The 23,312-nt window shown below is 38.0% G+C and overlaps 1 protein-coding gene across 2 annotated transcripts in view; it reads left to right on the top strand.

Annotated features, from left to right (window-relative positions):
* Positions 1-4,344: 4,344 nt before the first annotated feature.
* Positions 4,345-23,312, top strand: part of itga3b (integrin, alpha 3b) — a 56,059-nt gene continuing 37,091 nt past the window's right edge. For both annotated transcript variants that reach the window (XM_079850929.1, XM_079850928.1), the window contains exon 1: positions 4,345-4,732. In XM_079850929.1, the coding sequence (XP_079707055.1) occupies positions 4,560-4,732 (173 nt within the window). In that variant the 5' untranslated portion in view covers positions 4,345-4,559. The remainder of the gene's footprint in view (positions 4,733-23,312) is intronic.

Genomic DNA, 23,312 nt, shown 5'->3' with positions numbered 1-23,312 from the left:
TTTTCTTTTCTAAAAATTTGCATTCGTTTCTGTTCACCAGCACCACCAAGTTGAACTTTTATGTAAAAGCAGCAGCTCTGGACACACTAAAAGTGCAATTCTCATTGGCTGGTTACAGTGTTTTTCACAGTACAATGAAAAATAGACCATGAAAAAAAAATCAGGGCATGTATGTTTTCGTCTGTCTAAACAGCTGTTCATTCAAACTAAAATGTTAATCGCACTAAATATTTGCTTTGGTGTGAACAGGCCTTTATGGTGCAGTTTTGTCACTTTAAAACTTTGTTGTATGAAAATGCGTGAAAATTCTTCAATATTTCTACTTTTGTGTGCCTTTTACATGTATATAATGACAGTATGTTTTGGGGAAAGGGTAAAATTGATTCTTTAATTTGTTGGCAATAGCCAATTGCTTTGGGTAGAACACTTTTATGAGTTAAAAATGAATGAGAAATAAGGGTGCTTTAGGCTATATTACTCAATACATCCAAGTATGTACTGTGGTTAGACTCTGTGGTAAACCCTAGGGCCTAAGGTACTAGGGGGCTTTGTTTCGCGGGAGCAGTCAGACTGGTGTTGGTTTACTCAGAGTCTGGGCCTGGGAAACAATACAACTGACATGTCTATCGTTACAGAACTGTACACTGAATTAATCCATTAACATATTGCTACTAATATCCCACTTTTTATCTCTACCAACAATGAATTCACAAGTCATTTGTATCGCTAAGTCTCATTTGCTGTGTAAAATTCACACTCACGGATCCAGCTCAGCATTCCCTTCATGCATATGTAAAAATGTTGTTGTCATGGGCAAGAGTAATATCTGTGTCCATAGAGAGAACAGAGCCCGACTAGATTTACAGAGCTCACTGTGGAGCAGGTAACATCATCTGTCCGGCTGAATAGACTGAGATATATATGTGCGGTTGCTTCAGGTGCGGTGAAGAGCTGGAGGGAGTGTATTGAGACCATTTTACAAGCCTGTATGCTTTACCGACAAAGACACTGATAATGCAAAGCCAGAGGATCCAGTATGACGGGAAAATGGAGGAAAACGGTCACTAAAACAAGATGTAATATGATTGGTGCTTACCCTGCAAAAGCTGCTGCTGCAATGATAAGGTGGTGTTGGGTGGTTTCTAAGGTGTTGCTATAGGCGTTGACTCCCACCAAGTCTTCAGGATATTCCCATCTCTAGATATGCCAGTCTAGATTTTTTCAACACAATCTAATGGCAATTCATATATATATTTTACGTTTTGGCAAATTAAGGGCCAATTTGTGTGAATTTGTCTAATTTCATTCATATTTTTGTGTGATCTGCTTATGCCCCAGTGACGGTTATTTTTCATGCTTACTCATTTCTAAAAATCTGACATTTTTGTATGATTCACACTGTACGAATTCATACAAAATCACCACCTTATAAACTAGTAACATTTGCCTGTGAGATATTTTTTTTGTGCATATTTTATCATCTGCCAGTCAAAAATCAAAAGCCTAATTGCTCTGAAAAGTAAAGCAACTATCGTTAACAAGTTGTGCAAATTCAGGCGTCATTTATGTCTGTAGAACAAATGATGTGCAATAATAGTGATGTTTGCCTTAGCAAAGGCAAACTGTATTTCAGTCTGGTTATAAAACCTGTTTGATATGAAAATCTTTACCCCAAACATATTTTCTGGAGCTTAGGAGTATCTCTGTAGTGTGATCAACTTGGCCTTTGCCATTTACAAGGCACCATCTGTGCTTTGCCATTTCCATTTTTGCCAAAAACGTTTGAGTGTTTTCAGTGTATTCCCCTAAATGGATAATTCTAAAACAGTCTAACGACTTTCATGGGCATACAGTTCAAGGCTTAAGGATAATCCGAGAAGGTCCAAAAAGCACATCTACAGGGAATATAAACTAGCAGCAAATAAAAAAAATAAAAAAAACCTTTCCATGCCCTTTTTAATAGATTTAGATCTGCTTGGAGACTCATATCTGCTGCTGTGTTTTCCCACGAGCTGCAGTCTTCCTCCCTGTTACAGAAGCTGGATCAGTCTGTCATTTTCCTGTGATCTGCTATCTACAAAGCTATTATTTCAGTTCAGATGGAGAATTCTTTCCCCCCAAAACCATCCGCACCTCCATCCCCCACCTCCCTGGAAAAAGGGAGGAGAAACTCCAAGGCATGACAAGGCAGATCAGAAAGAGAGGGTGGTGGCGTTTTAAGGTCCCTGAGACACGTGGGATCAAGCCTTGTCCCAAACCCACAAGCAGGCAAACCTAATCATAAAACTAAGATGGAAATCTCTGGTAATGTTATTTTGAATGTTGCTTCCTCCCTGGTCTATGTTCAGCCAGTTAGACCTGGGGATGACCTGGGGTCAGTCGTTGGTCTGTTTTGAGTATTGCTCTTATCAGGACTCTTTAGTGTGACGGCACCTCTGCTCCAATCAGAGTCTCGATTCTCATGAGGAGCTATTACGATTATTTTTTATTTTTTATTTTATTTAACCTTTATTTAACCAGAAAAAAAAAAAAAAAAAAAAAAAAAAAGCTCTCTGAGATTAAAAATCTCTTTCACAGGAGTGTCCTGGCCAAAAATGTGCAGCAGTACAATCAATTCCATCACAGATAAACATCACACAAACAAATTTAAGACACTTAAAAGCAGTTGCATATTGTTAGATCGACTTCCATTTGCCGGATAACTGATTTGAAATGGTCTAGAGTCAGCAGATTTTCTAATTTTAATTTAGATTGGAGGAAATTCCAATCAAACGGCGCTGCATACATAAAAGACTTCTTACCTAGCTCAGTTCGAGTAAAAGGAACAGAAAGAGTATAAAAGTTTTGCGAACGAAGAAAATAATTCTTGGTAATTTTCTGTTGCATAAAAAACAAAGGTAAGAAGGCAACAACCCCAAGATGGCTTTGTAAATAATTAAGTACCAGTGCATTTTTCTTCTGGTAGACAGAGAAGGCCAACCTACTCTATGATACAAAGTGCAATGATGAGTTGAAGATTTACAATCTGATATGAACCTTAGAGCACCATGATAAACGGCATCTAAGGAAGAAAGAAGATAAGAAGGTGCAAACTGATATACAACATCACCGTAATCAAGGACAGGGAGAAAAGTAGCAGAGACTAATTTCTTTTTTACATTAAAAGAAAAGCAAAACTTGTTCCTGAAATAAAACCCAAGCTTGATTTTCAGTTTATTCTTCAGTTGAGTGATATGAGAGCTAAAAGATAGTGCATCATCAACTATAATGCCTAGATATTTGTACTCTTTTACTAATTCAATCACTGTACCTTGAAGGGTCTGAAGAGATACTAAATTATTTTCAAGTTTTTTTTTTTTGAGTTGGAAAATAACATATACTTGGTTTTATCAGTATTCAGAACAAGTTTTAAACTGTGAAGCCTTGACTGAATAATATTAAAGGCTGACTGAAGCTTAGACAAGGCTTGCTGTCCAGAGGAAGCGCTGCTATACACGACAGAATCAGATTCTTATGAGTAGGCTGATATTCAACTAGTTAATCTTATGTGAATCTACACTGAATCTTACTGCTTTCTGGAAAAAAAGAAAACTTTTTTTTTGGCTCAGTTTTTATGTTTTTTATGAAGGATATATTTTTTGCTAAGTTTGTGCCATTCAAGTAAATGGGTGAATCTCACAAAAACCTCTAAAAATTCTAAATGCTATTTTTATATAATACAATTTTACTTGGAAATCCAGCCATTTTAGGGCGAATCCATTGTAATGTTATTGACAATTATGCACATTTTAAATCAATGCCGAAAAATATCTCTTTTTCATTACCATAATGTCAAAAATTATTTAATTTATATTGAATTCTAAAGTATTTATATGCATCATAGTATTTTTACAGATTTTGTAGCCTAAAAAAACACACTCACTGTCACATTATATTATTAAGGAATGTGCTTAATTGTCATGGACATAATTCCATAAGTAAAAAAAGTAATTTTATAGTCCTAAAATAATCAGATTTATTTTGTAAATCCTTAGATTTTGTTGTGGAATGTGACTTGGACGTGTTCTCTCGAGATATGTGGTCAAATATGAACAACAAAACCTTGAAAGATTAAATCTTATGTACAGCATAGCAACAAGTGAATGCTTGTAACAGTGTGTGTGTGTGTGTGTGTGTGTGTATGAGAGAGAGAGAGAGAGAGAGGGAGAGAGGGGGAGAGGGAGAGGGAGAGAGAGAGAGGGGGGGGGGGGGGGGGGTTGGTTTAGAGAGAAGAACTTTAAGGACTCTCTCCTTATCAGACTTGTGGGACACTTCTAGTCCTCTATTTGTGGAAGAAGCAGGACTAGTAAAGTGTGGCGGGAGAGGCAGGTCGTTATTCGCTGTGAGGGTGTGTGGAGGCGGGGAACAGAGAACAGCAAGAAACACCTTACAGTTCAGTGCCAGAGTGTGAAGAGAGGGGGACGCTTACCTATGACTGACCAGTGATTGACCAGTCCACTCTTATTGGCTTTGGTTGTGCAAGTGGAAGAGAGAGAGAGAGAGAGAAAGGAATATTAAACATGGCTGGAAGGTCTCTGCACTTGTGCGTATTCGTAATCTACGCGATTCAAACGAACACTGGATTTAACATTGATGTGCAGTTCCCGGTCATCAAAGAAGGAAAAACCAAGGGCAGTTTATTTGGATTTTCTGTTGCATTGCATAAACAGACCGAAAAGACCAAGAAGAACTTGTAAGTACCCTCAGTTGCTTTGCGGAATGATACATTATCACATTTGCTTCTTTTCTGTCTTTCTGAGCTGATCTGATACAGACTAGAATAAGGAATTGCCTACGCTATAAATGACTAAACATATTCAACATTACAAACCTTTAGATGTTTATGCTCCTTACATGGATTCATGTATGAATTAATATCTAGCTGTGCGCATATAAAGAGAGAGACAAAGAACCTCTTTCGCACCTGTAGTGCTAGTGGTGTCCGATTCGCGAATTGTTTATTTGAGCCGATTCTGTTGAATGATTCGGTCGAACTAATTCACAAAGCTTTCGTTGCCTATTCTGTATTTTTGTATTTTGCCTATTATTGACTGTACGATAAGGGGCAATTCAAGAGTAAAACTAACAAGGCAACAATAAAAATCTCGAGTATTATATTTCATTAATAATTGGCTATTGTAAACAATACTGTAGCTGCATGATTGTTGATTTCTAGCTGTTCCAAACAGCTGGTGCCGCTGGTAGATCATCTTGGACCAGCAACCAACAACCAGCTGTTCACACAAGCGCAGCAACCTCTCAAAGCATCAGTATTGATTCTTCAGTGACTCGCATCATTGAAACAATCGTCTTAACGAACCAACTGGCTAAAATGAATCGGACCTCTTAACGCTACTGCGAAACGCAACCTTTACTAACTAGCTATTTACTCATCTGCAGTATTTAATTTCAGTTATAAGCCTATTACCTTCTGAGTTGTACTGCTTTATATATGTGACAGAAATGTGCAAGCCTGAAGTTCTCTTAAACTAAATGCACTAACAAAAAATACCACCATGACACCTTGATACTACTATTGTTGTTGTTGTTTATCTTCTGGAAATGATACCATGGGGAAAGCATATGTTTTTGGGGTAATGACGTTGGCATCAAGTAGCATGTGGCATACAACTATCATAAATAATCACTCAGCACTATGCAACAGTGTATGTCACAATACTAATATTAAGTTACCACCACCACTGAACGTTTCTGATTTGTTAAAGGGGGGGTGAAATGCTCATTTTCACTCAATCTCCTGTTAATCTTGAGTACCTATAGAGTAGTATTGCATCCTTCATATCTCCAAAAAGTCTTTAGTTTTATTATATTTATAAAAGAAAGATAGGCTGTACCGAGTCTTTCCGGAAAAAACCGAGCGTCTGGAGGCGGGCCGTGTGGGCGAAGCCAGAGCCATAGAGAGAATCCGTCGATCTGGGCTTTGTTTATAAAACATTCATCGTCGAAATGCAGGGAACAAACAGTCTACACAACTCGTTTTTGCCCCGGAAAAACAATCTGCATCCACTGTTCCTAACGCTGGGTTCTTTGGGAAGCTGAACATGGTAAGCTTTCCCTCACATCCAAAAACACACTATGCAGCGCTGCCGATGATTTCCTGTTGAAGCGTGTTGATGTGCGCGGTCTCGCTCTCCTCTGGTCGACGTGTGCGCGGGCGAGCTTTTCCGGGAGAAATGCTCATATAAGGAGTTCCACTGGTCTACGTCATTAGATCCACGGTCGAAAAAAACCCAGCCGAAACTTGTACCAACCCGGAAGTAAGATTTTCGGCACAGAAATTCTCCGTTATTCGTCCAAAATATTTTTTAAAAACTTTGGCCATGTTAAGCATGAGAATCCATCTCTTTAACACTGTAAACAACTCTGAATACACGAAACACCATTGTACCCCCCTTTAAAGTTACTAGGCTCATTTAAAAATTGTTCTATAACATGGCTATAATTGACAACTTTATATAATACAAGCTCTTTTAGTGGTGTATATCGGTTTACAATTTCTACAGTTACCCTGCTAAGGTCATTTGAATACAAATCCAGTGAAATAGTCCGGGTGTTAACGCACCAACAGACGCCAAGAACAGTCAAAACAATAGGACTGTAGCTGGAGAAGGCAGGACAGAGTAACCTACTGCAACTTTTCATAATCATTTTCCTTCTAATGAGAAATGCCTGCAGCTTCAAAGTAGCCTAATTCAGATGGGTCAGATGAACCTGTTTTAGACTCATTTTACCTTCGCCACTGGGTTGGCTATGCCAAAGAAAAATTGGCCTACACCTCAAGACATGGATTTAAAGCTGGCTGTGCTTTCGTAAAGACAGGAAACAGTCTATCGGATAAACGTAATCTACTTTCTTTAGGCTTTTACAGTTGCTTTAATATGATATCTGGTGTCAGCAGTGTTCAGTTTTCAAGTAAGGTTTTGTTCGGCAGAGCTCTGTCATTCCCTCATATCCTGTGCCGGTAAAACCTGTTGCCTGGAGAGACTGTTTATACTCCTGATAAACCTATTACCCTCTCTGTGGTTGCTTTCAGAAGGAAAACTCTCAGCAATGCCTTGCTGCTATATATCAAAGCATGCATATGTAGTACCAGAAATAGTGACAAATTCGGGTCAGCACCTCTCTTTAGTGAGAAAAAAATGTCTTGAATGTGCTGTATGTAATTGTCGCTGATGTATTTTTTGAAGCTGTCAGTTATGCCTCTGTTGTGGGATGGTAGGGAGTTCCCCCAAACAGCTCTTTCCTTATTTGTGATTTCCTGCTAATTAAGAGCCTATCATCTAGTTTCATCTATACAAGCCCTGAAGGAGGCACTTTCAAAGAACTGTGGAATCTCCTCGGCACATGTTTTTGCAGACGATGACTCTGCTTTGAATGTAATCACCTAAATCACTTCTTTTTTTGACCTCTCTGGTTCATCAAGCTGCTATAAATTTGCCACTTAATGCAGTGTTATTGTTGAAGGACTGGATCGATGGGCTCTGCAATCTGGGGAGCATGAAATTGTCCAGGCTCTGAAACATGAGAGGGGGCCACATGGTCACAGTGACGTCCATCACTCATAGGCGTGTGGGTGCACTGGTACAGAAATGGCATTTTGGATCTTTAGGAAAGGCTAGATGGGCAGATAATGGGCAGTTAAAGAAGACCCAGCTGTGTTCACTTTAACAGCCATCTAAATAGACCCTTTACCCTTTAGAAAAGATGCTTTACATGCTATAAAACTGACAGCACACTGGCTTGTGAAAGGCTAGCTAATAAAGTCAGTGCAGTTTATCTCATCATGAAAATGAGAATGTAATTTTACAAATTACAACAAATGTATTTTTTTATACATTATAATGATAAAGAATCTTTAATATTGTTGAAGTTTAAAAATGAAAGTTCTAAATTCTGACTTTATGTATATGTCATTATATATATATATATATATATATATATATATATATATATATATATATATATATATATATATATAAAGGTTTAACTAAATTAACAAATACAACTTTTGATTTTAGTAATGTATTAGCGAATGTTAAAAACTAACATCAACTAAGATTAATAAATGCTTTATATTTTTCATTGTTAGTTGATGTTAACTAATATATTTAATTCATTTTAACTAATTGAATAAACCTCATTTGTAAAATACAATGGTAGAATTAGTTTTAAATTAATTAAACTAGATTTAAATTTGTATACAATTTTTAAGGAAAATTATCCTGATGATATCCTTGATATTTTGGGGTTTATTTAAATGAAACAATTTTTTTTTTATTGGATGAATGATTGGATGCTTTTAATTATTTTGCTATAGAAAAGAGCACAAAGATTTGTTTTTGGATTTTGGTATGACAATTTGGGATAAAATATGCTTTACAATATATAAACAAAATACTGTTGTAATAAAAAAAATGCATGAGGGCATTGATGCATCTTATGAAAGAGATCTAATCAAATCTCTCTTTACTGTAGGCCATGTTTGTCTTAGCAGGACACTTCCCAGACCCCTCTCTTCTCTCGGCATATCCTGGGAGATGGAATGTGTTGGCTCAAACTGAGGCTTTATTAATGAAAAGAGACAAATATATTTCTCTGCTTTTCTAAATTTTACAATCAAAAACCAAATGTTTGCACTTTCTCACCACAGAGACAGGAATTCGATCTGGTTTTAGTTGACCATGAGGAGTGTGAAGATTTAAATAATGCAGGAGTGAGGTGCGATCACCCTCTTACAACATGCATTAACACTGCTTTTAGAGCTTTTAGTGTGAAATGAAGACATAAGACACAAGGGAGGTGAAGGATTTGCTTTTCAGGGAATGACATGGTGTGCCACACTCAGGGTTATCATCTTTAACTAAAAAAATTGTAACTTGAAATTAAATAAATGTTAACTTAAAATAAAATACATTAAAAAAACTTTAACTTTTATTTTATTTCAGCTATATTTGCCAAGGCAACATTTCTCATTTACATTAGTTTAACTTAAAGTAAGCTAATAAAACTAATACAATACAATCTATATAGATACGTATATTTAAAAAAACAAAAACCTGTAACAAAATTACTTAAACTTTAACTAAAATTAAAGTGAAAATAGAACATTTAAAAAAATAAAATCGAATTCAAAATATTAACAAAAACAAGTAATAAAAACTCAGTGAGTGTTTTAGCGCAATTCCAATGTCATGGGATCACAACACTAAGAGATAGTAAATCTTTTTATGGTTTTTTTTTTTGTGTGCGTTCCCGAGATTAGACCTTCCTTAACATAATGCCGAAAACCCGAAGTCTCTAGGTGGTCTGGTTGAGGAGGAGATAGAAGTGCAAGATTGGTGCGCACAGACAGAACAGAAATCATGAGTTAACAATCGCAATTTTGTCCGTAGGAAAATTGCGCTAAAAATAGCATATCAATGATACTGAGGGACTGTTTACACGACACCATCAACTAAAAGCGTAAAACATTCATTTACACGACAACAGCGTTTTGGGGGCATGAAAACACAAACTTTGAACGCGTAAACTACAAAAACGCATATGACTACTGCCAAAGTACAAAGTATACTGTACAAAGTGACATCGCCAACTACTGGCCTGGCAGCATAATACAGCGTTTTTAGTCATTTTCGCAGATCCGTTGTCGTCTGTGCGCAAAAAAAGCAAAGGAAACGCTTTTCCGTTTTTAGTACATCATTGTTGTATAAATGTACAATAACACTGATATAGAAAACCATCTTCATATCATAATTGTGGAAATTGGTCCAAACAAGAACATGAAGTAAAAACTTGCTTCTTATAAGTCATGTACTTGTCATGTATTTTACTTGGTTTTGTCCATTAGGTATGGGTTGGATCATGAGAAGCAATTAATTATATTTTGATTAAAGATACCACATACCAACATTTTTGTCTTTGGAATAAAGTGCACCGATGAATCATGCACACACAGTAGTATTTTTTAAGAAAGTAAAAGGGGTCATTTTTAATTTCACGTCTGCTAGAGTAAACTGTTCATATCCCTACTTGATCCCTTTTCAGAGATGGCAGCCTTTCAGAGCACAAAACAAATATATACCCCTCTTACGACCTCTTTAAACAGCTCATTCAGCATGGAGTGCCCAGTGGTTCTTTACTGTATGTCCTCTTCCTGTGCAGAATCTAGTGGTGTTGTGTTCAGCTCTATGATTGGTTATTCCAGTCTTCTGACCCTGTGGAATGCTGAGAATTCCTCATCATGCCCTGCTCAAGTGGATCTGCCAGGTTGCAGGTTGGGACAGGACGGGAACCTCTCAAAAAAAGAGGAGGATTATAGCGCTATTAGAGGCCTGAAACCCAGACAGACATGCACAGTCATTTGGGCCTCAGAGTGAGAGTTTATTAAATGCTGGATGTGCTTTTGTTTTTTGATGGAGAGGAAGAACAGATCAATGAGTCTGATTACTCTGAGTCACACATTTAATTAAATTAAGGAAAACGTGTTGCCAGGCTTCAACTGTCTGCTAACTATGGCTTAAGGCAATGTTCTTTCATTCGATTGGCATGATCTTCTTATTAGCTATGTTTCCATTCACCTCTTTTTATGCGCATTTTGGGATATCGCTGGATGGAAACGCCAAAATGCGCATAAATTCTATAAATGCGCATAACAAACTTTTTATCCAATAAGAAAACATGCACATAAACTACGATGGAAACATTTGTTGCTCAGCATCTGAAATGCTGTTTTGGTTGTTCTGAAATGCCTGAGCAAAGTCTGTTGTAAAAGTGGTTCAGTATAATTACCACCCAGAACTGTCTTACACGACTGCCTTCCCATCTGCCTCCAAAAGCAAAATAACTTTATTGTTTCGTCAATTTATTATCATTTATTACAGTTTATTACAAAGTAATGCATTATATACGAAATGATTTGATATTGTGGCTTCTCTTGCTGCAGCAACTTCCATTTTTCTTAGTGATATTCAGTGCTAGTTTATCAGGAAGTGACGATTTTGTTCTCTTCGACTCACTGGATGGAAATGTTTTTATGCGATATTCGCAACTTTGGATGGAAACATATTGAGAGTTTAAACTCGTTGGTAACTAAACATTCCATGAACATATCGACTCCCTCTTAAAAAACAGCACTCTTGCTCCATAAATAATTCAAAAACTCTTTTTCCTGGTATTTCATTCTCAGCTCCCACAATCCTCACTGGCATACCTCCCTCATTTTGATTGTTTATGTACAATAAGATAGAAATAATTAATCAGCTCTAGAGCAAATGTTTGCATGGACTTTCACATTCCCAAGATTACTTTCGTATCACTATATTTAAACGAGAAAAGGACTTTTTTGTTTATGAGTGAATAAACAGAGAATGAGCTGTTCACGGAGCTTCGGTGCATGGCATGGATACGTGAGATTTGGCAACCCTCCAGCATTCTCATTTTTCACCCCAGCCGTTACACTGTTTGATTCAGGTGTCATTCTTTCAAAGCTCCAGCTGTGTACCATGATGATACCCTGCAGCAATTCTTGTTTTGCCCATTCTATTTTTACAAGTGATAATAGACTTCAGGAACAAATTTTAAAGCAAAGGATCACTTGTTGACCCTCATGTCATTCCAAACCAGAGCTGCATTTCCCAAAAGCATTGTTAGCCAACTATGGTCGTAAGTTCGGTCGTTATCAGTTCAACGAGTCGGTTTTTCCCCGAAAACATAGTTTTAACGAACATTCGCAAACAGCATCGCAAAGTTGTGTGGTTGGAACGACAGATCTCGACCTGTGTGTAGAAGCATAGTTTCTTGACATTCATGCATGTTTGCATGACATGTGGACTCAATAGCTCCTTATCTTGACCCTAACCCTAACCCTAACCCTGTACGGGAAACGCACCGCAGTATGGCATTTTTTTCTTTTTATTTCTGTTTTTGCCTGACAACCATCTATTGTTCTAAGAGAGTGCATTATAAATAATCTGAAGAAAATGTGATTTGTGCTTGTCCATTTAGAAGTTCTATGCTGTTGCTTGGGTGTTTTTGGAGGATTGGTAAGTGGTTGTTAGGGTTTTGTAGTTGTAATTTTTCTAACTGTTGTGGGACAGTTGGGACTGAAGTCTGTTTTATAGATTATCTCAAGCTGAACTGTAAATATCTGGCCATCAAAAGACCCCTACTGGGAAGATCATGAAGTCCTCACCATTCTCATCAGGGAACTGTCTTTAATTCTCATCCTGAGCAGATTATATCAGATGAGAAAGAGTGAAGGTGTCTCACGGATAAGTGAAAATGGTCACCTAGGGTGCTGGATACATCTGGTTGTTCGCTCATCATTACTCAGTGCTCTCAGGAAACGTGATACAAAGGGCCCACCTTTCAACACGCACAGGAGAATACTAATTCATGACCCCAGAGTCCAGACACTCTTCACAACACAAGTGCATCATGAAACATCAGGCTATTTTGTTCCACATTTGATTAGAATGAAATGTTTTAAGGACTGCCAAACATTCTAAACACAATATTAAGTGTTGAATATTCACGCTTAACCTACTCAGTGCAAACTTTGATTTGTACAGTATGCATGAAATCTACAGTAGTATCTTTAGTTTTTGTACATTTTTGTAAAAAGATTAAAGGTTTGCAAATATTGAGTTACATTTATCGAATGTTACAAATTGTAACCAACAGGCATGTCATAGTACCATTTGCATACTGAATCACAATTGGTCATTTTTTCTTACAATCATTTGCATACAGAATTATGATTGGTAAACTTTGTTAATTCTTTTGCTGTGTTGTAACCACTGCTGTTTCCTTCAGGACGTGCAAATCTAGTTGTATGTTGATCCTCCTAGCGTGTGTGAGGTTGCAGCGCAAGTCCATAGCCTATGTCCCTCATCAATATTTTTCTTTTTCCTACTGTTTGCAAATCAGTGCAAAGACAACCGCGTAATCTGCAATTAGTTGTGTAGTTGCTCACCAACATGGCAGACTGGTTGGCTTATTCAGCATATTCATCCGAGCACTCCCACCTCTAGCGGGCAATGGTGCATCCAACACAAATGAGCTAAACAAGAGTCAGCAGCTTTCAGAGAGTCAGATTTAAGTCTCCTACAGGGGAAGTGAGAGTTGCTGGATGTGCTTTTCTGGGGCCACTCAGCATGAGCTTCTGATCAGTATGGATTAGATAACTGCATCTGAAGATGTTCAGGTCACCATGAAATGTATTTTGCTCTGGTCATTCACGATCAAGTCAGACTTCTGACTATTGACATAAAGTCTGGTCCACACTGAAGCTTATTCTGGCCAATAAATACCCTGAAACTGACATGAAAACTGCTGTTTTAAAGCAGTAGAAAATAGTTGACAACACAAATAATCTGACTAATAACTATTTACACTGCACAATTAATCGTATTTAACCCAAGGTTAACTATTTAACTAGTGTTAACTAGTGTGAAAAGCCCTCCTGTGTTCCCTCATGAGGCCGGCCGCTTGTGCTATTTGCTGTGACTAAAGACCCTGAAATACTGCAAGCGAAATCAGGGCCTGTATTTATCAAGCCTCTAAGTATTACTTTTTTTTTGTTTGAAACTGTTTGAATTTACTTAAGAGTGAAAAATTATTGTCTCAAAGCTGCGCTTAAAAGTTAGTTATCAAGCATCTAAAGGTCCTTGCACATGCACACTGAATCCGAAATTTTCGCATGCGTTTTTTCGTATCCGTCATTCTGTGGCTCTAAACTGTCAAAACACCATTCAAACCCTTGTTACGGATGCGAAAAACGCAGAAAATCGAACCCGATTCGATTTTTTTTTTGACGGACGAAAGTTTCGGAGGCAGTGTACAAGTGTGATTGACATAACGTGAGGTCGTATTTATTTTTTAACGTGCGAAAATTTCGCGAATTATTACGCGAATTTCGGACTCAGCGTGCAAGGGCCTTAAGTGGTAATTTAAATGAAGTGTAGGTATAAAATCTTAAGTGTCAGTCTTAGAGATGATTCACGACACTTTGCTGTGCCACAAACGGGATTTTGGATGACGACATTTGCATGGACCAATCACTGAATAGATTTCCTTATTTAAGAATATTCTCAGATAAATTCACATTAAATGGTGAAATTCCTAAGAGGAGTTTACATTCATAATTTTCAAAAGAATACATTATGATACACATTGGAAATGAAAGATATACACGTTTTCCACCATGTCCATGTAAAACCGGTCTGCTGTTAACTGACCTGCCTATATATAGCCTAGATTTTATGATATAATCAATCACCATGGATTCCAAAAGAAAACCGAACTGGCGGGAGGAAGAAGCGCAACTGCGTGCTGAATTAGTCGAACAGCAGAAACATGACATAAAAGGCAAGTTCAGCCCAACATTAACCAGCACTGACAAAGATGATGCCTGCTCTGTCCAAACGATACCGTTTGATTAACTGCTCGTCGTCAAACATTACAAAAACATTCTTCCTCTCCTGAAAGATTCGCTCACGTCTCTTGTCTCCTCAGTGCCTTCACAAGCCCCCACTGGCAACTCCTAGCCACTTGAGAGACCTCTCGAGCTGTCTTAAATGACTGGGAGAGTAAGAGTGATTCTTAGCTTTAAGAAATGTAATTACTTGCTTTTATACGTTTGAAAGTAGGAGTAAATTACATGAATTCTCAGCACTTAAGACTAAAATGGCACATTGAGAAGCTTGAGAAATACAGGCCCAGGGCTTCTTGATTAAAGTGAGAAAGATTAATTGAGAAAATATGTCAATTATTACAGAATTCTAATAATATAGAGGACCATTGATAATCATTGAGAGATCACTTAATATAATGTTATAACATTTGAAAAGTTTATAGTGTTTATAGTTATTTTTAGCCATTTATTTATTTGTTGACATGCTCTTAATTAATAGAATTAAAATGCTTTGTGGTGGGGGATTCTCTTCAGGATGTTAAATTGTCTATTGGAGGTGTTTCCATCTCTTCTCTTTATGGTTGCTGATGGCGTGTTTGATAACAGATTTCTTTTCCTCTGTGTCTCTTCTACTAATGGTGGTTGGTGCTGCTCTTACAGGATGTTTGCCTGCTTGAAAAGCCACTGACAGATGTGCCTGTATTGTAGACACACACCTGAGAGACACAACAACAGCTCTGGATGTTGCTAGTGTCAACATTGGAACTGGAGCATCATTTCTGTTAAGAACTGTTCTGACACGGCTGAAGATCCAAACGCAGCTTTTATTTAGGATAATTCACCGTCGTAATCCAGAAACAGGCACATGGTCAAAAATACAGGCAAACAATCCAAACATAAAACAAGGTCCAAGAAACACAGGCAAACAAGGTAATCCAATGAACAGGCAAAAGATCAAAACCATGAAAGAACGCTCAGATTTGCAGTTGTAACACAAACAAGACTTTGCAACAAATGAGTGGAAACACATGTTTTTTTTTTTCAGTAAATATTCGGTTAAATTTCTGTAACGAAGATCTCATTGATTATGTCAAAAAAAATGTCCTTATCTGAAAGTTGAAAACTGTTTGAAGAAAAATGCAAAGAATGGGGGTTAAATTTTTAGTTAAAGAGGTTAAAAACATTTACCTTTTTTCATGGTTGCTAAAGGGATTGTGAGAGATTGCTAGGTAGTTGCTAAGGTGTTTATGCTGCTTTCATGTGCTATCGAAGATTTCCTACTACCCACTTCTGAAGTCATGATTACGAGCTCCTCACTGTATTCAAGTGCTTTAGGGGCTGTTTACACGACACCGTTTTCAACTAAAAATCTATAACTTTTTATGCGTTTTGGCCGTTCATTTACATGACAACAGCGTTTTGGGTGCCTGAAAGCGCAAAGTTTTGAAAACGTGTTTCAAAGTGCAAGTTTTTGAAAACGGTCTCCGTGTAAACAACAAAAACGCGAATCTCTGAAGACGATGACATCATGCACATGCGTATTACGTGTATTATGTGTTACATATAGAGCTTGAGTGATCGAATGGAATTTAAGCGTAGTTCAGGCAGACCACTGATCGCTAAACAAAAGCAGCTGACGCTCAGCTGATTTTTTACTCCACCTACTCTAATCTACTATAGTATTTAAGCTCATTCAACAAATGCTCCGCAGTCTGTCGCACAGACATTTACACCCACCTCCACCCCTTCACCTCCTAGCATCTTCATAATAGAACAGTGGATTCTGTATAGAAACTCTATGTACGTAATCATTGTATCCCATTCTGTAGACATATGCTAAGAAACATTTATTAAACGGCTTGGGGGGATTTGTGTCTCAAGGATGTATCTCAAGGATGTATCTCAAGCTGTCTAGAATGGCAGCTCGAGCACCTTAGGGCCTCTCGCCAAATCCAAAGATTGTCAATAAATTTCATTCTCAAAGTGGTCCTGACTGAACTAATTGCCTGGCAGCAGAAAAAAAGGTTTTTAGACGTTTTCGCGGATCCGTGTGAATGGGAATCATTTTGACAACAGTGTCGTCTGTACGCGGAAAACTAAAAGGAAAAAGCATCGTTGTCGTGTAAACGTACCCTTAGTCAGCTTGCTGACGACTCTGGAATTTTGGTCAAATACAGGCTATTTTTTTGCTGAGTATAAAACATACAATATGCTTATTAGCCCCGCCTCCACTCACTCACAGCAGCTCAGAGATCCGTTCGTTGACGATCACACGTTGACGTGATTGGTTAGTTTGTGACGTCAGAAACACCACTTTCAAACCGCGTTTTTGAGATTGTCTTTGGTTCACTGCAGTTTTAAAAAGAAAATACTCAGCAATGGTGTTGACTTGTGAATTTGCACATGGTTTGATTAAAGTATATTAAAAACACAATATAGACATATAAAACAACATTAAAAGCTTGATTTTCTCCACAGGGGGACTTTAATCAATGTTGATCTATTACGAACCAAACCAGTTATCCATGCATAGTGACAGACAAGAGAAAGAGTAATATGGAAAATATAAAAAATATGGAAACATATGGCATTTTTCACCAATTATACTTTCTCTTCCTTGGGGAAACCTCCACACTTGCTTTGTGGTACTATTTAACGTTTTTATTGAATGAATTTCTGAACAGTTATATGGCAGTAATGTTGATTGATGCTCCATAGTCAGGTTGTGGCTCTCCTGCTCAGAGTTGTAATTATGCCATTTACAAAAGGCTAAATAGATTAAGGACTTTGTTCCCGGCTTGTATTGTCAAATTCAATATGCCATCTGAGTGGTTGTATTACCCTGTTTACGGTATTTGTACAGAAATGAAAATCTGGTCAGCGGGGAACTTCACTGAATAATCCAATCACCAATAATTAAATTCATTGAACAATCTATTTATAGAGAGAATCAACTTCGGAGTGGAGAAGGAGCCCTGGCGTGACTGTGTTTTCAGCTATTTTAGGCTTGTCTGACTCTTGTGCCAGTTTTGTCATGGAGCTGTTTCTGCCCTTCAGGCTAATTCATAAAATAAACGCAAATTCAAAGTGTAGGTTGATATAAATAGGCAGTATTAGTACTTAGTACTATTACTTAGAACAAATACTTCTATGATAATACTTTTTCTCAATTTGTGAAAAATCAAATATACAAAAAACAATGCAAGTAAGTAAAAATAAAAAGTTTTTTGAAAACTAATTTGGGATAACTTGAAAATAATGGAAAATGGAAAATGTTTTCTATTTTGACATGTTCTGACAACTGTGTGAATCACCTGATCGAATCTGATCATATTTCCATACGAGCATAAAGTTCACTGATTCATCTCGATAAGATGTCTACGTTCCATTCTTGACTGGTTTAGTTGAACATACATTGCTTATAGTGATCTTGAGCCATGCAGGTTGTTTGGGTTTTGCCTTATCACAACGCTGCTTGTGTGTGCACTGAGTGAATGAGATGCCTGCTTTGCATAACTATTCAATTCATTTCCATCCTGCCCCCCATCCACCACTCTTGAAAAACAGGTAGTTTTGCTCCAAACTCATGCCATTAGCTAAGCCATAAGTTGTTATGTGTTGGTGCAGTATCAAGCAACATGTCAGAGTATCTACTCTGAGGAGTTCAGTAAGGATCAGTAAGCCTGTCACTTTTTCACAGGGCTCATTCATCACAATCCCAACCTAGTGTTGTCACGATAGAGGAATTTCTAACTCCAATACAGTACCTTGAAAAATAGATTTGAAAATGAGTTGTGAAACCATTTTAAATGTTTCAGTAACAATATGTATAGAAAAAAAGATATTTTTGTCATGACAGCTCTCAGAGTGTTTGGCATGGTAATGGATATGTCCAGGGCTTGACATTAACTTTTTTGCTCACCAGCCACTGTGGCTAGTGATTTTCCAAAGTTACTAGCCATTCAGCATTTTCACTGGCCACAATTTTGACATCAATACCATAAGGAAAAACTGCCATAGTCATCATTTTTAATATTATCTCATCATTTGGCAGCCGGTATATTAGGCTGCTGCCACTTACTGTTTGATATAGCCAATATAATTTTCTTTATGTGCGTGCTTTTTGGTTGTGAGCACAAAATCTGCGGGAATGAGTAAAATTATGCGCAATATGCATAATCCCACGCCGAAAAAAGTAAAGGGATACAGGTTTGTGTGTCAGAGAGATGAGAGAGCGAGAACGTGCAGCTGGTATTGTGTATCCTGCGGAAGAGTTTCAGATATTTCAGTATCGATATGTATCGAAAAATCACTACATTGCACTTAGTTTATTATTTCAGATGCCTTTTTAAAAGACTACAAATAAAAAATGTATATAATGTAGGCCTATATTTTATAAAATTCAACCCGCCAAAATGGTTACTGGTTAGTAGGAGTGACTGAGTTACACGCCCCTGCTGAAATACACCAGCATTTGGCGGGTTGGCGGGTGTTAATGTTATAATGTGATATGTTTGAAATCTGCTACACTGCTGCTGTTGGTTATTGCTGCTTTTGCTGCTGCAAAGCAAGTACGGGACTTGTGAGCAATTAAGACACGCTGCGGCTGTACAATATAGCATACATGAATTCCCCGTAGCAGATCTATAGAGGTGGAGCTGGGGAAGATGAAGGGTTTCTGAAAGTGCGCTGCAATTGCTACAGCAAATGACCAGTATTTTAAGGTTGAGCAGCAAGCTCATTTGCTACTGATACAGCAGGAACCAATCAGCTGTGCCCTATAGAGAACTATGTGATTGCAAGAAGATTGAGTTACGAACCTATCAGCCTACGCCATTTAGTTTCATGACAGAACTTTTATTGTTGACAATCCTTCAACCTACTGATACTTTGAACTAGTAACTACTAAGCATAAACCACCTTACATCATGCAAAAAAGTGAACAGCTTTACATTGGGCCTGTAAGTCACAAAGTAGTGTGAAGCTAAGCCAGAGGTGCATGATCTTAATGTCTCACAGTTCACTAAACACCCCTGCTCTCAGATTAGCATAGCATGGCATGCCCTAATTCCTCTCAGCATTACTGGGACAAACTGAGGTCATGCTTTATGTTTTTTTCTTTTTTTCTTTTTTCACAGACTGCTGTGGTTGTTGGCAAAAGTTAAAGTTAAAGATTTATTTTTGTCGATACAATGAAAGTCAATGAGGTCCTTTACTGCTGCTATTACATGCTGTCGGAAATGACCCACTTCCCACTTCTAAAGTCGTAATTACGAGTTCAAGGGCTTTGTTGTCAGAGAGAACTATGGAGGACACCAGGTTCATTCTTGCCTATTTTATGGGGAAATCTTATTAAAGCCAATATGTATAGATTAAAGAAGATATTTAGTCAATATCCAATTGTGAATAAAATGTTGCATCCGTTCGTTGGCAACATAAACATTACCGTGCAATAGTAGGCCTATACATTCACCATGCTATAGTTAGCTTGCTGACAATTCCTGAATTTCAGTTAAATAAATGCTGTTTTCGCTGTGTAAAATACATACAATATGATTCATATGGTTATTTATATATACAAATTTACATGGCTGGAACAGCAAGAGAAAGCAATGTAGATGTGGGGAAAACGTATAAAATGTATCATTCACTACAGCAATTGTTCTTTCTTCTGCCATGTTTAAAGTTTATGGCCAGCTCAACTTGGAAACTTGGGTATCAAAATGATCCCTGAGTGTCCCAGTTATAAATGCATCTTTTTCATGGATTCATGTCCAGTTTCCTACTAGTAAACTTGAATTTATGGCAATTCCAAAGGCAGCATTTGATGTGCTGTAACATTCAGTGAGCCCTATCTTGCACCCAGCGAAATTGACTTTGTACACCGACGCATGTATCATTCCTATTTTGCACCCGCGCACAGCGGACTTTTCCCTCCACAGACGCACGTTGATAAACTAGGAAATGCATTTGCGCACCTGGGGCCGGTTCAGTGCAAAGAGGAGGCGTGTTCTGGCGCAAACGTTCCCTGGTGCTATTTTGCAGGTTTAGAAAACAGTTCCGCCACTGACCAGGAAAAACCTAGTCTAAAGTCAGTGGCGCGTTGCGCATGTTATTCATATGCTATTTTAAGGGTGCATGCTTGGCCATAATCAATGTAGCGTGTGCACAACACGCATGCACTTTGCTTATCTCATCTACACACAGACGCAGCAGTTCTCATTTTTAGAAAACCATACATTATTACAAGGAAAAATATTCCACACGAGGGAAATCATTGTTGTGTCCATGAAGATGTGAAAAAATAGGCATAAATCTTGCTTACACATTTACCCAAATTATCATGCGCCTGTTTAACCGAAGCTAATTTGGGTGGGTTTCTCCCATCCCCATACAGTGTCAGTTTTCTGTCTTTAACGGCCCTGACGAGAACGTCGGTCTCCTCGGCTGTGAACCGCTCCTGGCGTGTGTCTGGCAAATCCGCCGTTATAATAGCAATCCGCCATGGAACAAGCGCGCCTGCTCTTAAAGGGAATGTGAGATGACGCTCTGATTGGTTTATTTCACGTTACGCCCAAACCACACCTATGAGTAATGTAGCTACTTCAGACCAACCCATTTTAGATTTGCGTCGGGCACAAGAGTCATTTATCCCGCCGGTATAATAGCAACAGCGCCCAAGACCCGCCCACAAAGTTACTTGCATTTCGCGCTTGATACTTGCTGTTCTCAGTCACTGATACAGCGACTGAGAACAGATAAAATACAAAACAACATATTTGAAGTGGATATATACTTTGTTGACTCTCAGAAGCTCTTTTTTGTTAATGCATCAGGCATTTGGGTATGAAGGGAGTGTTCAGGAAACCTGTGAGAAAACAGTCATTACTAACACAGTTTTGTTTGGTGTCACTATTGACACACTTAACACAGCTCTCAATTTAGCTGAACAGTACGCTCGAGTCGCATTACTTTGATGTTATACACCAGTCGGTCTGCACAGCACTGCTTCAAGTCGAACACCATGTGACTTTGTGATCCTGTGACTCATATAACCCTATGGCTCCTTGATTTGTTCGGTCACACACACCCTGACGAAGGCATGTAAAGCCGCAACGCGTAGGTGTATCTGTCACTAATTTTAATGTTTAAGCCATGAATAAAATAAAGGCTTTTTCAATTTTTTCAACATAATTCGAGTGCCTTGGAGTTCCTATGTTCTTAAGGCTCCTTGATTTGTTTTTGTTTTTTCAGGCAGAAATGTTTCTGGAATTTTAATCCCAGCTGTTCAACTCTTCTTTATTTGACAAAACAATTTTACAATTTACAGTGTTAATGCATAGCATACCAATAGCTTTATGTGAAAAATGCAACACAGGTTCATTAAATGTGACTGTGGTGGCATTCCTACATTTCACGATACTTTCAAAGTGTAGTGTCTAGTGAGTTGTGCTAAAATCACATTCAAAGTACTGAAACAGATGAACGTTAATCTGGCCATGTTTTATTAAGTTGGTTGTACGTATTGCGGCAGTTCAGAAATGTAATGTCCAGTTAGAGAAGCTAATAGGCTAATTCTCCATCACATTTGAAAATAATGTACCACCCACACAAATCCTACCCTTATCCTAACTGATAGTGTTAACAAAAGTAAACGTGTCATAAGAATACATTTGCTGAAGCAACAATGCCATTTTAGCTTGCTTCTACAAGTGCTTGAGCTCTTTACAGTGTCTTGTGTTTTACAAGTGCAATGGTGTGTGTATCATGTGAGCACCGAGGAAGTTTACTACATCAGAAAAGCAATGCATATGGAGCTGGTTATATGATGCAAAGATCAAAATGTATTAGATTACAAATCGTGCACTATGGTAAAAGTGTTATTGTGCAAGGAACCGTGCAAAAAATGTCTTTATTAATCGATAATCTCGCCCTGTAATCATAATTTGTGTGAAAATGAATACAAGTTATTGGTGTTTCTCTGCCATTAGTGTTCATTTAAGCTGGAATCTGCAGTGAATTGTATGTTTAGGTGTGTTTTTGGAGTTTTGGAGCTTTTGTTTCAGTTATTTTCTGTAAGTGTTCCTCCCTCCTCTGCGGTTTGCTCAGTGTAAACACTAATGTAAGCAGCAGGGTATCGGTGCTAGTATGAGACAGGTACTCCAATTTTGGGGAGGAGAGTCATTCCTGCAAAAACCACTGGCAAATATTAGTCATGACTGATTATAGGTTTGGTTCAGAACTCTCACCTGTGAAAAATTCCTGTAATGCCATTTTACTGTGGGGGTCTTGTCTGAACATGAGCAAACTGCACTCTGCACCATTTATGGTGCCAATAGTCTCACTCAGACGTCCACTAGATAGTCACCCTACACTCTTGCTTTTCTAAAATAAGGAAGGATCTCAGATAGTAGATACTGCACCTCAGTTTGTCTAAGAAAAGTGGACACACACCAGTTTATCCTCTATTATCAGTGAGGCATGGGCTCGAGTTTTACAACTCAACAAATCCAAACTGTTCGAGCTAAGATCACTGCAGTGACACCTGGTGATAGTGAGTGTCCTCAGGGCTCAGAAACAGTTCCCCTGTCTCTCATGACATCATTCACACGCTCTCAGAGCAGAAGCTGAATTCTTCGCTCCAAGGGCAAATATGTTGCAGTTGTAGGTGAAAGTTAACATTGAAACAAGGAAGGAAACTGTTTAAAAACACAAATTTGTACTTATAAAAAGCTTTATACGTAATGAAGTGAAAAATACATTTAAAATCATGTTCAGCAAAATACTGTCATAATTCAGGGGCGGAAGCAATATGCAAGTAAACTCTTTTATTGTTGGT

This window comes from Squalius cephalus (genome assembly GCF_949319135.1).
Source record: "Squalius cephalus genome assembly, chromosome: 19".
NCBI classification, from domain to species: domain Eukaryota; kingdom Metazoa; phylum Chordata; class Actinopteri; order Cypriniformes; family Leuciscidae; genus Squalius; species Squalius cephalus.
Note: the sequence above shows the minus strand (reverse complement) of the source record. Positions and strands in the feature narration are given on the sequence as shown.